We start from the raw sequence: 18,568 nt of genomic DNA on the forward strand, positions 1-18,568 counted from the left end.
GCATTGGGAGATACAGCTATGTCAGCTTACTGAAAAGTGGAATTTTCCCCAGGAACCTGATAACACAAAAAGTGAGATCTGCCATTTTGAGTGATAAACTTGGTACATTCTCCTGTTTTAGTTGAGTGTCTTCTTATGAATATTAGTGCAAAGCACTAATCCTGTTACTCAGGATTTGAAGAATGTTATCTTGCTGAAATGCTGGGGAAAGAAAATGTTAGAAGGGATTGTCAGGTTTTTTTCAGCGAGTCTCGCATTTGTGGTACTGCACTTATCAGTTGACTTATTATGGGAAATACTTCTGCTGTCCTGCTCACTAATTGGGTCAGAAGTAACTAATTCTATTTAGTTATGTTCCTGAAGTACATCATGATGCAAATGATTAGCATGAAAAATGAGATGGCCTTTGCATTCCAGCAGAAAACCTGAGGATTGGCTCCTGGTGAGTAGCAAAACAGTACTTGATTGCTGATGCTTCTCTTGGCTGAGTCTGGGTCAGGCTCTTCATGGGAACTGCTGTGCTTTGTTCCCATTCAGCCAGATCCTGAAGTGGGAGAACTGAGGGCTTTTGAGTGTTTTTTTCAACTGGGTAAGCAAAAGCACAAGAGTGAAATGGATTTAGGGTGAAAGGCTTGAGTGGGTTTAAAATTATAGCAAGAGTTTGCAGTTTTAAAGGGTTGTGTGTTTTTGTTTGATTTCTAAAACCAAAGAAAAGAAAAAGGAAAAGAAGGTTGCTGTTACTGATGGTGCTAAACACTAGTTTTGCCAAGCTGCATGTCCTAAGAAGGCAAAGTTGAGCTAACCACTGGGATGCCTGAGATCCAGTTCAAGCTGGCATTCCCCTTGCCATTAGGAAGGAAGAGTCCAAGAATAAACTCTCTCCTGCTTTCATAGTAAACGACTGACTAATCTCCTATGAAGTAATACCTTGGCTGAATAACATTTTGTTTCCATTTGCTTCAGCCTGTACAGTATAATGGCATATTGGCTATTTGCTTTCATGGATAAATAGCACCCTAGGATTCTGAAAACCCAGGACTTTCCCCCTCTTTGTAGCAATTGCTTCTAACATTTTTCTGTTTTTAGAAGAAGGAGAAACAATTAATCTTATCTCCAGGCAGCTCTTTTATGCATAGATGGTATGCTTTTGTCTCCCACTGTGTTAGCCTTGTGGCATTTCAGCTCTGCAGTGAGTCATTTTTTGTGGGCTCACTTAACTGCTGTGACTCAGTGTTTGACAAAAAGGGAGGAAAAGTAAAATATCTTAACTTTTTCTTTTAAAAAACCCCACAACTTCTAGTAGATCCTTTGGCTTTTTGATCATTTGGCTTGAGTCTTTACAAAGAAAGAAGAAAGAAAATATTATAGGAAACACTTAAGGAAAAACAAAATGAAGGGAAAAGAGGGCAATCCCTTCAATGTGTGCTTTCAGATTTGCTGACAAATATTTTGTAATGGGATGGTAGCCCTTTCTACTTGTAGTGCATGCAGTATAGCAGTTAATTCTCGAGTAGTTTTAAAATCAGACTCTGTATCTCAGTTGTAGCTTAAATGTTTCCTTTCACCTTTTCTTCCTCCCCTAGTAATCCTTTGAAGTTGAGATGTGTTGCATTTTTGTAATTCTTTTCTTCTGATAGCTTTGAGAAACTAGAAATGCCTTCTTCATTTCGTTTGTGTGCCTGTTCCTATTTACATTTCAGCTGTTTCCCCAGTTATCCTCCAAAGAGTTATGCTAAAATCTTAGTATGTGGCTTACAAGGAACAATTCTAACCAACCAAAGACAACTACACAGTTTCAGTTTTTTCCCCTTCATGGAATTGTTCAGTAAAGAAAATTGAAACCTTGAGGAAGCATTGAAAGGGAATAGCATGAATTTGGATTAACCTTCCCTTTCTTCCAATTTAAGAAAAAAATGTCAGGCATGGATTAAGGAAAATTATCCCTATTTCACAATATCTCCTAGACTGTGTTGGCTAGCTCTCCAGGAGAGGAACGGATGCAATCATGTGGTTGGTTTATTTTCTGGATCAAGTTTTAGTATGACCCCAGGCAAGGCAAAAAGGATTATTTTGGCAAATATATCCTTGGGTCCCATGAGCTGAGCTAAAGGGACTCACAGAGAGGTATGTTTAGGCCAGCTGCTGTCCATGCTGTATGTGGGTTGTGTGGCAGAGCTGGGGATCCCCAGATAAGCCATCTGAGTATCCATTTCATCATGGACTCTGTCTCTGTGTGCCCCTTGAGTCTGTAATGAATTTTGCTGTTTGAAGTTGTGACTGGATGATTATTTGTTTCCAATGACGCCGGGTGATGGAGATTAGTGAATAAATTATTCCAACCAATGAATGGGCACAGCGTGCTGTGATTAGAACACCAGAGGGTTGACACAGATGTTTGCTTCTTGCCCAGAAGCTTTCTAGCAGTCCCTGTGCATGAAGCTTTTGTTACCAGGAAAGATCCTTGGATTGCAGGGGCAAGGTCTGGCCCTATGCAACAGAAGAGAAAGATTGAAAAATGTCCTGTTGAACTGTCAGTACTATCACCCTTGATCGTGGAGTTGAAGAAAGAGACCACAAAGAGAGTCTAAGACCACAGAAGTTGAAAGAAAAACATGGCAAATTCTAACACCAGACATCAGAGGCCAAGTAATCTGTTGTTAAGGAAAAGAAGTCTTCCAGATGGGTTAAGTGTTCAGTTGCTGCTATGTTGTCTGATGGGAAACTGGTCTGAAAGCTCATGCAGCTGACTGGATTGGATTGTACTATGGGCCAGAACCTTTGAGATTAATGAAGTAGTCCTCAAGTGTTTTGAGGATTTAATAGGAAAGAACATTCTCTCTGGGGCACATGGGTACCAGCTTGCTGTCATTTTGGATCTAAGACAAGATAAGACTCCGCAAAGACAGAGATTTAGCAGTATGTATCAATCCTAATGACCAAGTGTTGTCCAAAAAACTGATTGTTGTTGAACTTTTAGAGAAAAAACAGTATGATCTTCTTGTCCATGAGTTAAGGAAAAGAGAGGACAGGAAAATTCTGGACATAAGGCAGTTTACTTTTCTTTAAGTTTCTTTTCTTAAAGAACTGTTCATCTTCTGTGTAGTACCTTAGAATAAGGGAAATGGATCTGCTAGAGAACAGGGTAATAAAGCCAAAACTAGAACAACAAAAAAGTGGGACACATATGTGCTTGTGGAAAATATGACATTGTGCACAAAAACTGATCAAGGCCATGAAGAATATGAGAAAAGAAGCTGTACTTGTCCATGCATAAGCAACGAAGTTGGAATCTTTTATTTATGAGTGTAATTTCAATCTGAATGTATTATCAGTGCTTATTTAGGATTTTAGCAAATAGGGATTCTTATAGTGTATGTGGCTGCTAAGATTATATCCATTCCTGATGTGGAAAGTCACTTAGTCTTTAAATCTGATTGCTTAACAAGTCTGCTGGTAGGAAGTCTGTTGCTACTAATCTTGTAAGGTCGAGGGACATATATACTAAAAGGCAATGTCAAGATCAAGGGTCATGTTCTTTGGAGTGGTGGATGAAGGATAAGTGGGTATTGCTGAAATTGAGGGAAGATTTGCACAGTTGTAATGCTTAATGAAATGGTTAGAGTCTGTTTAGGAAGGAATGACTGGCAGAAAAGTCATTTTAATGAGTCTCCCACTCATTAAAAAAATATTAGGTCTTTTTCCAACTTGCTGGCAGCTTGGAAGAAAATAATTTTAGATTCATCTGGGTCATGAGAATGAGGTGAAAGGATTGTGAAAGACCAGAGAATTGTTTCAGAGAACAGAATGATGAGCCCTGTAAATGAACAGAAAAAAAAAGTACTTTCTTGTGAATGACTGTGTTGGAGAAGCTGTGCTCCCAGTTCAAAAACCCTCATCTACTTTCTAAAGCTACATGGCAACATACCTAAAAAGTGTCAGTTTCTTTAAAATGCTCAGTCATCATAGGAGAGTCCTGTATTAGACCTCAGCTTGACAGAGGATTCCCCAGCCCATCACGTCAAGGTTTAGGCATGCTGTTTAGGTTACAGGAATGATCACATAGTTTAAAAATTTTGGTTGTTGTTCAGTTCTCCAAATGGACAGCTTAATAGAGCAGAAAACAGAAGAGGTAATGGGTCAAAACCAGTGAACAGAAAATATGAGTGATAGTGGTAACAAACATCTGTTTACTCACTAATAAGTGGAAACAGAGCATCTGTTAATGCAGAAATAAATGTTTGGTCAGTATTTTTCTTCTGTGTTTGGCAGGAAGAAGGCAGGTTATATATTCATGGTCTGTAACTGAGGAAATACTTTCCATTTAAACTGTAACTCAGAAAGATGTTAAATTGCAGGTACTGAATTAGAATTACTACACTGAGTCAGTGGGTATAGAGATTTGCAGCTGGATGTCTAAAGGAGCTGGTCAAAGAAATACTTGAGCTGTCAGTTTTGCAGTTAGGTGTGGAAACAGGGACTTCCCAGGATACTGTAAAGAAAACTAATCCTCTGTAGCAAGCTGTTTGAGTGGCCAAATTGTACTTCTAGTAAAGCTTTGTCATCATTAGATATTTCATTTCAACTGCTAAGGTGATGATTGCTGTCAGAATTTTAAGTAAGCCAGTCTTGAATCTTTTTTTGCACAGATTCAGGTCCCGATCTTCATTTAGTATTAGTCAGGATAACGCTGGGGCTGTAGTAGTTCTATTAATTTGCTTTACCTTGGAATGAGTTTCTTTAGCTCATGACTCACATGACTGAGTGAAAAGATGATTCAGTGTGTAGAAGTCACTGACTCGTCTTGGAACAACCAGTCTCAGGGAGAATGTGATAAAGAGGAAGTAGTCCAGCTGCAGGAGGAATGAACTCTTCTGAACAAAGAAAGCAAACAACTCTACAAAGAAAAGGTGCACCAGTGTGTTGCCATGGTAATTACCTCCTGCAGTTGGGTGCCAGTAATGTTCAAAAAACTTTACTGGGAGAGCATGTTTTAGAGCCACATTACTCAAACTGTGACACAGGCCTTGCAAGAAAGCTTCTCTGAGCAACACCTCTCTTGCAGGGGGTTGTGCTAGGAGGGAATGTAACAGAGAAAAGCATTCTTAAGGCTTTGGTGAGAGGTGAAAAAAATCGAAATACTGTTTTGCACTCCATCTGGGCTGGCTATCCTTCTAACACTGACATTATGTCCATGACAAAGCCACTTAAATCTTTCACCTTAGTGAAATGGAGACAGTTTTAAGTGCTCTGCGAAAATATGGTAAATATTCGATAAATATTTTGTCACCAGTTTTATCTAAATACCCACCTCTTCTTTTTTTCACACATACAGCTCTAAAAATTGTACATTGATCATGCTTATGAAGATGAGAGGTCAAGGTCAGGCACTTTCCCTGTGCCACCCATTGGCCACATCTAGTGGCAAATCCAAAAAGACAAAACACTTTAAAGCTGTAGAGAAACCCATTTTAATGTTCTATTCCATTTTCAGAGCTACTAGCCAGCTAGCAGCAGCTGTGCCAAATGATATGATGTGGTTAGTGCAGCTACCTAGATAACCTGGATACCATTCCTCCCAGGGGCTGCAGAACACTCATTGTCATGCATGAGATAACGGAGATGTGTATCATGTGTATCATGTATCCCCTGTGGAAAGCAGCCAGGATTCCACTGCTAAGTATAGGCCAGAGGAGTGAGCTGGGCGTTGCACAGTTGCTCTGTGGTCATATTGAATCTGGAGATAGTACCTTTTATGCTATGTTAACACACAGTGCAACACTTCGACTGGGGGCTGTGGATGGGAGAAGGCAAAAGGGGAAGTCAGTCTTTGTATAGATTTGCCTCAAAATCACCTTGTTAACAGTTATCATAAGAACACATAAAGGGAGAGCTTGAGGTCTGGTTAGGAAAGGAAATGGAGAGTTTGGGACCTCTTGCTGTAAGCAAGAGGAAAAGAAGTAAATCACATTGCTTTCACTGTACCTCAGGATGGGAGTGGCAAAGCTGCTGGTTTCACAGAGTTTTATTTGGACTCTCTGACAAGGCACAGCATGCAGTGAAATAAGAAAGGGTAAATACAGCAGGAGATAAGCTTATCCCCCACCTGACGTTACCCATCATCAGTCACAAGGAGCAATGACATTTTGCACAGTTAAGTTTTGTGAGAGGGACAGCAGGAGAGTATATGCATGGTCTTTCTGAGTGCCTCCACCAGTAGATCAAATCCATCTTGATTGTGGATGGAAGATGTGGTGGTGTTTTAAGTTTTCTCTTGTTTCTGGTGAGAAGTGAATTGAATCTGCTGTGATGACATGAAAGCAAATACGTTGTGCTTTGTTCCACTGCCTGTGAGACTATGGAAAAGAGGCTGAGTGGTAAGTGGATACCGGGAGATACATGGTTTACTTTTTTTACCCTTTCAGTTCAGTGTCTTTAACTGTCACCTGCTGAAGGGGCCGCTGATAGATCTAACTGCAGAACACCTTTCCTTTATTTTATTTTTTGCAGACAATCTACTTGGATGATGATGTCTCTTCCTTTGTGCAGATCAGAGGTTCTGTTCCACTGTTTTGGGAGCAAACAAGGCTTCAGGTAAAGAAATAATCAGGAAGCCTACCTTGCTTCTCTCTCTTGCTACTTATAATTTAGAATTAACAAAAAACATAATTTTTTTTTTTTTAAAATGAGGCTTCAAAGCTCGTTCTGTGAAACTGGTGAGCCCTTTCATTTTAGGTTTACCTTGTAGGAAATTTCGTGTGTTTAGATAAACAGAACTATACCAGACAAATGGCTATAGGTAACTCAAGTTTAATATTTTTGTGCATTTGAGTCCCTCTACAGGGAACTGTTTGTAAGGCTTTGTGTCCTAGTGTTATAAAATGAAGGTTACAGCTATATCTTTATAACATTTTCAGTTTTATTTGGAATAACCTATTCCTCTGAAATGACTGGTTCGCTTGATGATATGGACCTCCACAATACAATTGGAGTATCTAGGGATACCAGTACCTCTACAGGAGCATGCTACCTTGAAACAAAGTAACGCATCTGGATGGTGTGTTTGCTAGATTTCAGTCAAAAGGGTGATAATGATCTCATCTGATCTTCTGTGAGGCAGAGATGTAGGATTTCATCAGGAGATTATTGCATCAAATTTAATGGATTACATGTGGTCTGTGACTTGCAGTTATATACAGTTGTAAGCCCAAATAAGAATCTTCCTAGCACACTTTACATTCTCTTAACAGAGGGATAAGCAACAGAAATGAGTATGCACATATATTCATGTGTATTAGTAGAGAAAATACATCACATAACTGTTTTTTTAAGATGCTTTAAAGGTTACATGGATCTTTTTTTGATCATTAAACTAGAACCTATGTACTATTCAGAGGCACTGGATTTAGCACAAAAGGAAATGACTAAAGGATCTTTGTTGCTGTCTGTTAGCACCATCCAGCGCAACACTTGCTTCTTTTTATGAAACACGTTTGTCCGTATGATTGTGCGTGTCCTGCCCGTGGTGTAGCTGTATCCAGCAGTGTTGTTCTGTATGTTACAGAGACATTGAGCATTGCCTCAAGTATTTTTGACTAGTGGATAATATCTCTAGTTAAACAGAATTTTCAATTTTTTAGTAGGCCTGGGGTTTTTTGCCTAATCTGGATTAGATTATGTACTCTTACTCCTTGGGTGTGAATGTACTGGCACTAGTGTTAGAAAGAATTGCAGAAACCAACTTCATGAAAAACAAAGATGATAAAGTGTAGGAAACAATGCATGGTCCTATATGTATTTAGGAGTGTAGTTTTTGGAGAGGAAAGAAGCCCTCTGCATACTGTAATAACAGTAGCTACCATTCAAAAGGAGCTTGAGGCTACTGTTGTTGACATCCATATCAAAAGCCCTGTTAGTTTGATGGCACAGAATTTCATCCTTTATATTTTTGAATCACTGTTGTGATACTTTTGAAAGAGTCAGAATACACAACCCATGGAACTGGTGTAAATGCAGCCTTTTCTACCAAGGCAAGGGCAGTAAGAGTGCTGGGCTCACAGAATACTCATGTGAGGCAGTGTGTGCTATTTGCAAGAGGAAGCTGGCAAAGAGATGTGATTTGTTTGGCCATAAAAAGATGTGTAGGTATCCCTTTGGTTAATGGTAATTGTGTTTTCACTTTTAATTGTAAATGTTGTCTAATAAAAGCTGGGGCTTTTGTGTTAAGGATATTATGTGTGGGGGTGGTTGGAGTCTGTTAGAGGTGTTTGGTGCTGTTAAAAAAGGGGTTTTTCTCTGAAGGAAAAAGGGAGACATCTAGTGACTTAGAATTCTAGCAGTTTAAGAAGTTTTTCTCTTTCTTGGTCTTCTAATATTTTATTTTAGGTTGGTTCCCGCCATTTAAGGCTTAACAGAGGTCTGGAAGCCAATGCCCCTGCCTTTGACAGGTAAGTTTCATTCCACTTTGGCAGCAACACAGCAGCCTGGCATGTAACCAAGATTCCACAACTCTGTCTTCCTAGAAAATCCTGAGATGTGAAATATCTCTCAGATGATGTGGCCAATCCCCCAGGTGTGGCACATTATTAGATTGGTTTACTTAATTTAGTCACTTATTTTTGTGCTTTTTTCCTTCTTGTTTTCAGTGGTAATTGAATTAGTTTGGTCTTCCAGCTTATTCCTGTAAAAGTTTAGAAATGCTGAGTGATATGCAAAAGAAGGGTTTGTGTAAACCTTTGTGAGCCAACAGATGTGAGTTTACACGTATTGTACACAGATTATGTGTGCTTTACCACTGTAACCGAGGTAGTTAAAGAGTAAACACTGCTTTCACACCATTCTGGATTTGTTTTTTCCTCACTGTTTTACTCCCATGCAGAAATAGAACAGTGCCTGCTATTGTGACCAGTGTTGTATGATGATATTATGCTGATGTTTTCTATTTTATGCAAAGACTGGCTTGTAGACCTTTTTAAACCATTAAGACTCTGTTTGTCAGCTGGAAGCTGTAGAAAAACACATGCATTAGCTTGATTCCTTTGAATGTCTGACTAGGAAGTGCTATCCTCTAAGGGCATATTTCTACTGATATCCATGGGAACAGTGCCTGAAAAGCTCATGAAGAATTTGATCTGTGGGAAATTTTCACCTTTTAAGTGCAGATCAAATGATTAATTTCTGTTTTGGTTTGGTTTTGGGAGAACAGGGTGTATGTTGATTTTGAGTAAAGCCTCTTTATAACTGCAACTATTAGCAAACAGGACATTAGTAACTGTTAATGGTTTTGCAATGCTGAAGACCCCAAACAGGGATTAAAATCTAAAGGGACTATGCACCATAGCAGTCTCTGCTCCAGAGGTTCTCGGCCTGCATTCTCCAAGCTTTTAAGGCTCTTAGATCCTACTGAATTCAAGTGCCTTTGAGACTCTTGGTCTCATGGCCATCTGGTGCTGTGATAACTTGCCCTGGCAGTGTCCCTGAAGTTCCATCTTAGAGGTCTGCATTTCACAGCAGATATATTTCATACAAGAGGAAAACAATAACTTATTTAGCATCTTCTTGTACTGCCCATGAAATTGAGAGTAGCTCAGGAAGGAGCAACTCCATAAGACCATTTATCCCTGACACTAATACAACTGGTGAATAGCTTTCTCCTTAGAAACGTGAACATACGGATAAACTTGCACTGTTCCTTCTTTCCCTTGTGCCTTTAAGTTAAATGAACTTAGGGATCTCTCTGCTTACCAATTTGCAAAAGACAGTCCTTTGAAAATGGGCAAGGAATAGGTGACTGATTATATGGAAAAGTACACTGGAATTTAGCAACCTGCTACAGCTTTTCTGAGATGTTAATTTAGCCTGTTACATTTAACCACGTGAGAAAGGGATGATAATCTTGTTAGAAGATATTTTTTCATCCTGTCTCTCTCCCTGAGAAATCCACAGGGAGCTTTGCTTAAGATACTCAAACAGGCGACTTGAGCTTCAGTAGTTTTGTTGGGAGGAAGCAACACTGGCAGAGAGGTAGGATCTTGATGCTGCAATCAGAGAGGTGCAACTGTGTGGGAAGAGTTGGCATACAGAGAACTGGTTGCAGAATCAAGAATGCACCAGAAAATATATTTAGCTGTGTTTCCTGAAGGCAATGCTGATGACTTCTTTCTTTTCTCCCCTTCCATGGTTTTCTGTGTAACTTATTTCTGGTTAAACGATTTAAAGAGTCATGCCGGAAGATGTGTTCTTGCTGTTTTTCTGACACTTTGCCATTACATGTCATTTTGCAGCATGTAATAACTTCTCATTTTTGTGAGTGTTTATTTTATTTTTCTTTCTATTTCTATCCAGCTTCCTCTTAAGTACTACTACAGCGTTGTCTGTAAAGGATGGAAATCAATTTTAAGATCTAATTCTTTCTTGATGAGCCAGCACAGCTTCTGTAGACCATGCATGCCAACTTGAAAAAGATGTATTGAGGGAAGAATGGGTGTCTCGGCATCTTGCTAAAAGCTCTTGAGAGTCCCTAAATGTCAGGTTTCAAGATTTTCGTGACATAGACAAAACAACCAGCCCACTTTATACTTGTCCTATTTTGTGCTTTTCCTGAAGAATCTGGGCCAGACAACTTGGCTAAAAGGACCTTTGTTCTGATCCAGTGCAGCAGTTCTTATGATTACTAATCTTCCTGCTTGATTTCAGAGTGAATGTCTCCACGTTGTAGTAGCTCAGAGATATTTGAACCCTGTCACCCATGACATGTGTTTGGACCTCTCTGGCCTTGGCACTGGAGTCATAGGCCCCGTTGCTGCTGCTGACTCTTAGTAGTCTCAGCTCTGCAAGATGCCAGGCAATTCCTGTTGAAGTGTAATACTTTTACTTCTCTTCTTGTCTTTCCTGTGTAGTTCCTAGGCTAACAGCCAAGAGGTAGGAGCATAAGGGCAATGTCAAAGCTAACAGTGACATAAAAGATTTGGGACCTATTTCCTAAGACACTTCTTTAAGTTCAGTACGAAGTGCTATATCTATTAATTGTGTACTTTCACCATTTTTACTGTAATAATTTATTGCAAGGAAACTTGGAAGATGTCTGTAGATGGTGTGGCTGAAACTTTCTGCTGGATGAAACCACCAGTGATCTCTACTTCTGTATGTTGAAAATGGCAGTAGGCAAAGTAACGTGGTGTTGTTTGTACCTATTATGGTTACTTTTGCTGTAGGCATATGATGCTTCTGAAAGAGCAGTATGGAAAACAAGTGATCGTTAACCTGTTGGGAAGCAGAGGAGGAGAGGAAGTGCTCAACAGAGCTTTTAAGGTAAATGCAATAATTTTCATTTTAACAGCTGATTTCCCTTGAGCCTCCATGTTTTTCTGTTTTCCTTCTGGCCCAGGAGGTGATGAATAATATATCTAAAGAAATTATGTTAACCCTTTGCCACATGCTACATACTGAGAATAGTGCTTCTTGGTCTCATGGCTTAATTTCCAGCACTTCCTTTCTGCTTACTTCGTCATACATTTGTGTACGTTGTCTTTAACCAAACTTATAAAGAAATTGCCCAAATAGTCCTAAGGGTAGTTCATACTTGCAAAAGTGAATCATAGTCAGCTTTGGCATTGTATGTAGCCACCTATGCAGTCAGGGGCCCCCTGGGATTGCCAGAACTGCCTGGGGGCTGGGCCCTGAGCCTCAATCACTGAGCATAGTGACTTAGCATCACTAAGCTGTCTTGCTCTGATAGTAATGGGAAATAGCTATCCAGCACTGATTGTGTTGGGAATTGGCTGCCTGAGCACCAGATGAGAGTTTGGTATATGGAGAGAGATTTTCCTGGCCCCTGCGTGACCCTAGGCACAACTAATACCTGAAAGCAAGGATGTCAGGTATTGTAGAACTAAAACTGTGCTTTGTTCTAGTGTGGTATTCTTTTTAAAACTAGTGTGACCTTAAAGCCACAGATTGGCACTGAGTGGGGTTTGCAGCAGTGCAATAGTTGCCTGAATCTGGCTGGAGGTTGATGGAAGTCTGCCTCCTTAAGTGCCTGTTGCTTTAGCAAACTGACATAGATTCTTCGGAGATTATGGTCCTAAAACTGATGATAGCATGATTTAAGTACACACCTGTAGTAAGTGCCATGTATATATCATTGGTAAAGAGTGATACCAGCAGTTCTGAGCTGAAATGTTTACTATGTGAAGCTAAGCAAAATTAAAATTGTGGTTAAGTGGTAGTGTCTGATTTCTGTCCCTCTGTTGCAATCGTGAACTTACAGGGAGTGTCAAGGTTTTTGTCAGTTTTTCTGTGTGACCATTTTCTCCTCCTACAAAAAAGCTGGGAAGGACTATCTGCTTCCCCAGCAGAAAATGACAGAGTGAAGTTCTCCCCTTGTACAGAATGTGGCCAAAGAAAGTGATTATGACTAAAGCTTGCAAGGCAATGAGGAAGGCACAGAAGTGAAGTCTAGTCCTAGCTTCTGTTTTCAGCTTCTTACTGAATTTCTGCATGACACGGCTTAGCCTCTGTAATCTTTTGGTTTCCCTCTCTTTAAAACAGCTTTTCTAGTTTGTTTTGCAAACCCCACTGAAACTTAAAGGTAAGAGATAACAAATTCTGAAATGCTCAAATAACTTACGCAGATAAAAATACAACATTTGTTGTTAATTTACTACTGATACTCTCTCAAACTCTCGCATTGTCGAAGACCATGTTCTAGCCTGTATCATGCAACCAGAAATTAGTCAGAAACCGGGCATCTTCAGAATAAGACCTTGCATTTGTTAATTTAATTTAAATAAAGACCTGTTCTGTTTAAATTGTTACATTTTTTGCCTACTTTAAAAATAAATAAACTCTGAACATACCTTGTGAGCTCAAAGAATTTAGACTGAGATCACTGAAAAGCAAAATTTTGTAATCATTCAAAATGACTCCTTGGTCATTTCTTTACCTTTGTGTTTTAAGAAAGGGATGTTAGGAAATAATATAGAGTTAATTTTACTTTGATAATTTTGAAGGGCTGGAATTATAAATAAAGTAATTCATAGGAGTGTGATTAGGGTTGCAAACCTGTCTCCTCTTCTGTCATTAGTTTCTCCATCTTTCTTTCGCTTTTATTTCTTCCTCTTCTCTCCACTCTTGCTTCAACCTTATTCATTCTTATCAGTGTTGGTTCAAATTATTCTTGTAATTACTGCTGCTGGGCTCTCTTGATCAGAATGGCAGGGTTACCATTCATTTACCATTCATTATCTGTTACCTGAATCAGCTGCTACCAGACCAAAAATCAATACTGTTCCCAGGAAACGCTGTTCCTCCCATGAGCTTTCCCTGTAACAGTTGTAATTATATTTACAGTGAAAGCAAGGCTGCAGTGTAGAGTTGCGAATACTCTGACAATAATTTACACTGCGGCAGTGGGTAAATGTCATCCTCAAGTGCATTACTAGTGCCAGCATCTGCAAGGGCAGATTGGGGTGTGAACAGTAACAGTCTAATGAAATACATTTTACAGGTCTCTTTCCAAGCACTGCCTTTAAATTTGTTTCTGCAGGAAAGGCTTAATGGCTTACTCAATACGATTATGCTGGTGTAACTGCTACACGTACACTTTCAATGTAATATCAGATTTGTTTTGTCCAGTGTGTGTCACAATGTAAGTGGAGAAAAGCATCCATCTCTTGGGGTGAAAATGTGCAGGAGGGAAGAGGATAGACAAAGGCTTGCATAGTTGGAGTTAATGTAATTGTTCTCTCTGGCTTTCTTGTGGAGAACAGGATGTATTACTGTTGGATTTGTTGCAGATACCGTAATGAAATTTGTTGGGATTATGGAAATAGATGTGAGGTCATTGAAATTGGAGATGAAATAGCGAGGCTATTTGTGCCTCTTCTTTCACTTCTGCAGTTTACCACAAACACTTAATAGTACATTTCCTGGGATGTAATTCCTTACTTACTTCCTCCCCCTAAGCCTGCCTAGACCATCGCTGTTGCTGTCCACCCTCATGCAGAGAGGTAGCAGCAGCCCACTGCTGCAGGGCTGCCACCAGCCACAGCACAATTCTGATGTATACTTTGCAGTTACAGTTTGCGTTCCCCTGCAGGAAAATTGGGTTCTAACAGTCAGGTTTACTTCTGTGAAGAAAACAAACGAGGAACTTCAGTTGCTTTTTTCATGTCTGGCCTTTCAGAATTCCCTATGAATTATGTGAATAACAGTCAAGGCTTATTAATGATAAAAGCATGCTGGTATCAATCCTTACACATGGCTTGAGCAGGATTTGTTTTCCTTCACTCTCTTATCTAAACAGAAACTGCTATGGGCCTCTTCCCATGCAGAAGACAGTCCCATGATAAACTTTGACTACCACCAATTTGCAAAAGGTGGGAAAACTGAGAAACTGGAAAATTTGCTGAGGCCTCAGCTGAAGTTGCACTGGGAAGACTTTGGAATCTTCACAAAGGGCGAGCATGTAAGTCCACGGTGAGTGTCTCTGCCCCTCTGTGCCAGTGTAGCTGGGCACTGTTTGTCCTGGCCTTCCCAGGTTTCTTGCTGTTTTCGGACCATGACTGTAAATGACAATCTTGAAATACAATTTTGAGACAAAGTGTAGTCTTGGTGCTAAATCAATGATTGTCTTAATTGCATCTCCATGGTTTTAAATCTGCAAACTTACTAGTGCATGGATTTGCCAATATAGTGTTGCAGACATGGTCAAGTAATGAGATGTGTTAATGGAATATATTGTGCACAGTGTGCTTGCACCATCAAAATGTGGGTGGGTATATTCAGGCTGAACATTTGATGATCTTGTTCAATCAACTCATGATTAGATGTTGTTTTAAAATATACCATTTTCTCCTCCCTCCTCTTGTGTTTGGTTACCAAAGTCTGCAGACAGGTACTTTTCGAATGAATTGTTTGGACTGCCTGGATCGTTCTAATAGTGTACAGTCCTTCGTTGCACTGGAGGTGAGTTTGTCAGAGGACCTTCTGTGGGACACCTGTAGTGCATACATTGGCTGTTCCATGGGACAAACAGGAAAGAGGCTGTAAGTCTCAGTTATGCGAGTGTCTTGCCAGCTCTGATACAGAATGGTGCTGGCTGGAATACTGAGGATAAAAAGCAAAAAAGCACATTTAAAAACAATGTTGGTTTCTTTCTTGTTTTTTTTTCTCCTTCTGCACCTAATTCAGATACTGTTTGCTCAATTAGAGAGTCTTGGTTTGAATTCTAAACCTATAATTGAGCGCTTTGTGGAATCCTACAAGGAGATGTGGACTCTCAATGGTCAGAATCTGAGCAGAGTATTTAGTGGCAGTCGTGCCCTTGAGGGGAAGAACAAGGTAAAGAAAAATGGCAAAACTGTTTATTTACAAGTAAAGAAAGATGTCCTATTTAGTGTCACTTGCACTCATAATTCCTGTCTGATGTAGGTTGGGAAGCTCAAGGATGGTGCCCGCTCTGTTTCTCGTACCATCCAGTCAAATTTCTTGGACACAGTAAAGCAGGAAGCCATCGAGTTGCTGCTCATGGGTGACTTCTTCCGTGAGGAATATGCAGACAAAGGCAAGATGCTCATGGACCAGACTGCACTGCTGGGTAAAGCCAGTATAAGCCCTTCACTTTTCTTTTGTATGTGCTTTTAGCTGTCAGATATAAGCAATTGTACTCTTTTGAAAAAAAATCAATAAATAAGCTGCTTTTGTACAGATCTGTTGTTTAAAGCACTACATTCAAGTGACGATAGCACAACTCTGTGTGTCTTAATTCCACTGTGCTTATTTCTCATATTTTGTTTTGAACTTTTGAGTATGTTTTTCTGCTCTTTGATAGTGTTATTCTCTGACAGTTCAGAGTTGGACCAGAGGGAAGGATTTTAGGGCTATATTCCCAGTCTGGTCCTGTCTGAGTTTGTCTTGAGGAAGTCTCTTGAGCTCAGCCTTTTTATCTCCTTATTTGTGTCCTTGCTGTTTGCACATGCTTTCAGCCCATTTGGATCTTTAAAGGCACATCTCTGTTATTTTAGTTCATTTACTGCTTTACTCCAGGCCCCTAATAGTCCACAACATAGACACATTTGTTTGCACCCATCTAGAATAAACTCAGCTCTCTCTGAGAAGATATTTACATGCAAAATACATGATAATTTCACCCACAAGCAGTATTGGGTGGTCAGTTTACTCCAGAGAATCATTCAGTCCTGGGCTTGTTCCCTGATGTGGATCTCAAGGGAAATATAGATAACTTCTCTGTGCCTGACTGCCAATGCAAGTCAGGTAGTTAAAGATTAGCTCTGCTTCATTTGATTAGAAAGCAAAAGCACACCACTAATTTTCTATACTCAGCAAAATACGTGAAAATATAGCAGTTTCCTGTGAGGAGTTTTGACCAGGTTAGAGAGCCATCACAGTGCTAGATTTGTACTGATGTGAAACTCTGTGCTGTTCTCCATCTTCCACATTCTAAACTTCTCAGGGCTTCAGTTGAAGTTGTAAATTGTGACATGCTTGATTGCTTGTCCTGGTTTCAGGAATAGAGTTCATTGGCTTCCTAGTGTCTTGTATACTGTTGTGGTTTGGATTTAATATGAGACTAATGAGTGAGCGAGTGATTGTGTGTTGTACTTAGTTGCCAGCTGGGTTTAAACCACAGCAGGTTGGTAACACACTGATGGTTTTAGTTGTTGCTATATAGTGTTTATACTAAGTCAAGAACTTTTCAGCTTCTCATGCTCTCCCATTCAGAAGGCTGGAGGGCTACAAGAAGCTGGGAAAGGATGCAGCCAGGACAGTTGGCTCCAAATGGCCAAAGGAATATACTATGCTATATGATGCCATGCTTGGTATATAAACTGGGGGGGCAAAGCTGACTGGGGGCTCCTGCTTTGGAACTGGCTGGGCATTGGTTGGGGAGCAGGGAGAATTTACATTGTACCACACTTGTTTTCTATATTCTAATTCTATTATCTTTTTTTCGTTTCCCTTTTCTGTCCCATTAAACTGTCTTTATCTCAATCCATGAGTTTTCTCACTTTTACTCTTGTGATTCTCTGCTGCATTTCGCTGCGGGGGCAGGGAGGGAGTGAGTGGCTGGGATGAGCACTACTAGGCCCTGGTTGCCCAGTGGGTTTAAACCATGACAGCACTATAGACTAAACTGAAAAGATTATGGGAATTAAAATAATTTTTTGCTTTTTATTTGAAGAAGTACAGAAAAATGTAGGCTGAAAGTGAGTGACCAGCCCTTCCCAAGCTTTTAAAGGGTGCCTGCTTTCTGGAAGAGAAATTGCTGACATCAACGCCAGTTATCTTGTAGTTATTGCCATTTCCATAGGAGTTGTTCCCTACCTTTTGTATTGTTCCTGCTAGGGTAATGTCATTATTTCACAGTGACTGTGCTGCTGCTGTCTGGATTGTTTCTTTCCTTTTACAGCACATTCTTCTTTTACACACCATCTTTCTCTCTGCCCTCTTCTGTCAGTAACTCCAAGTATTCTGAAGGCCATGTCAGAGCGTCAGTTTGAATTCACAAGCTCCAAGCGTGTTCGTGTTGCCACGGGGACCTGGAATGTGAATGGGGGAAAGCAGTTTCGAAGCAACATCCTTGGTACCAGTGAGCTGACAGACTGGCTGCTGGATTCTCCCAAGCTCTCAGGAGTTTCAGAATTTCAAGGTAAGGCTTCACAGTTAAAATGTGTAAGCAGTATTTGCTGGCATCTCTAGAGACAGTGAGTCAGGACACAAGATTTGACCAGCCTTTCAAAGGCAGTGCATTTTGGAAGGCATTTTCTGACAGTTCTTAGGGGTGTATGCAGCTCCTCCATGCTTTTGCTGCCTCCGTGCAGAAGTGGAATGGTGTGTGAAGAGCTCCTGATAGTCAGAGTGCTTTGAACACTTTGAAACAGTCCATGTGACTGTTTCAAACCTTCAGCAGGTCAGAATTCAGAGCTCTCTTTCATGCCATCATGGGATGTATCTGCCTATTCTGCACCCTGCATGTCATTTTCTTCTTCCTTATCTCTGTTCTTTACCCTTTATTGTGGGCGGAAACTATGTGCTTAGGTGCCATCAGAACACCTCCTAGGTCTCTCATATCTGTACAATATGGACTGTGAGCTTGACTGGAAATGTTACTATCAAAGCCTTCAGACAAAAAGATTTACTTTGCTGAAGGTGATATTTCCTTTCTTTAGCAGTTTAGAAAACTCCTCTGCTTGTGGCTTGATGAAATTGGTTGCTGGATTTCTTATTTATGGCACAAGGTCAGGTATTGTAATTGATTTACAGATGTTTTATTAAGGTAAACGAAAAGTGAACATTCTCTCATTTAAAAATTGAGTGGTTGCAAAACTAAGGCAAAACCCATGCTTTTGTTGTTGCAGTGGAACGTTTAGTTGCCTGCAGGCATCACAGGGATAGTCCTGTACCTAACCTTGTAGCTCAGGAATACATTCTTCAAATCCTTGGCTCCCTTATGCAAGTTGTCTAATTTGAACCCTTAGTTCCTGAGTGGTATGTGATTAGGTGTAGACCACTGTATTCTGAGCAGCCTAGGTAAGTGATTAGTCCAGTC

General features: G+C 40.1%; 1 protein-coding gene across 2 annotated transcripts in view; it reads left to right on the forward strand.

The window, feature by feature from the left end:
- SYNJ2 (synaptojanin 2) overlaps positions 1-18,568 on the forward strand; it is a 68,373-nt gene that overhangs the window by 25,310 nt on the left and 24,495 nt on the right. For both annotated transcript variants that reach the window (XM_042017112.1, XM_042017111.1), the window contains exons 5-12: positions 6,508-6,591; positions 8,383-8,444; positions 11,211-11,307; positions 14,303-14,475; positions 14,883-14,964; positions 15,190-15,339; positions 15,430-15,595; positions 17,477-17,668. In XM_042017112.1, the coding sequence (XP_041873046.1) occupies positions 6,508-6,591; positions 8,383-8,444; positions 11,211-11,307; positions 14,303-14,475; positions 14,883-14,964; positions 15,190-15,339; positions 15,430-15,595; positions 17,477-17,668 (1,006 nt within the window). The remainder of the gene's footprint in view (positions 1-6,507; positions 6,592-8,382; positions 8,445-11,210; positions 11,308-14,302; positions 14,476-14,882; positions 14,965-15,189; positions 15,340-15,429; positions 15,596-17,476; positions 17,669-18,568) is intronic.

This window comes from Corvus kubaryi, unplaced genomic scaffold (assembly GCF_017639235.1).
Source record: "Corvus kubaryi isolate FWS band 111438036 unplaced genomic scaffold, C.kubaryi_AGA036_p1.0 split3-73, whole genome shotgun sequence".
Taxonomy (NCBI): domain Eukaryota; kingdom Metazoa; phylum Chordata; class Aves; order Passeriformes; family Corvidae; genus Corvus; species Corvus kubaryi.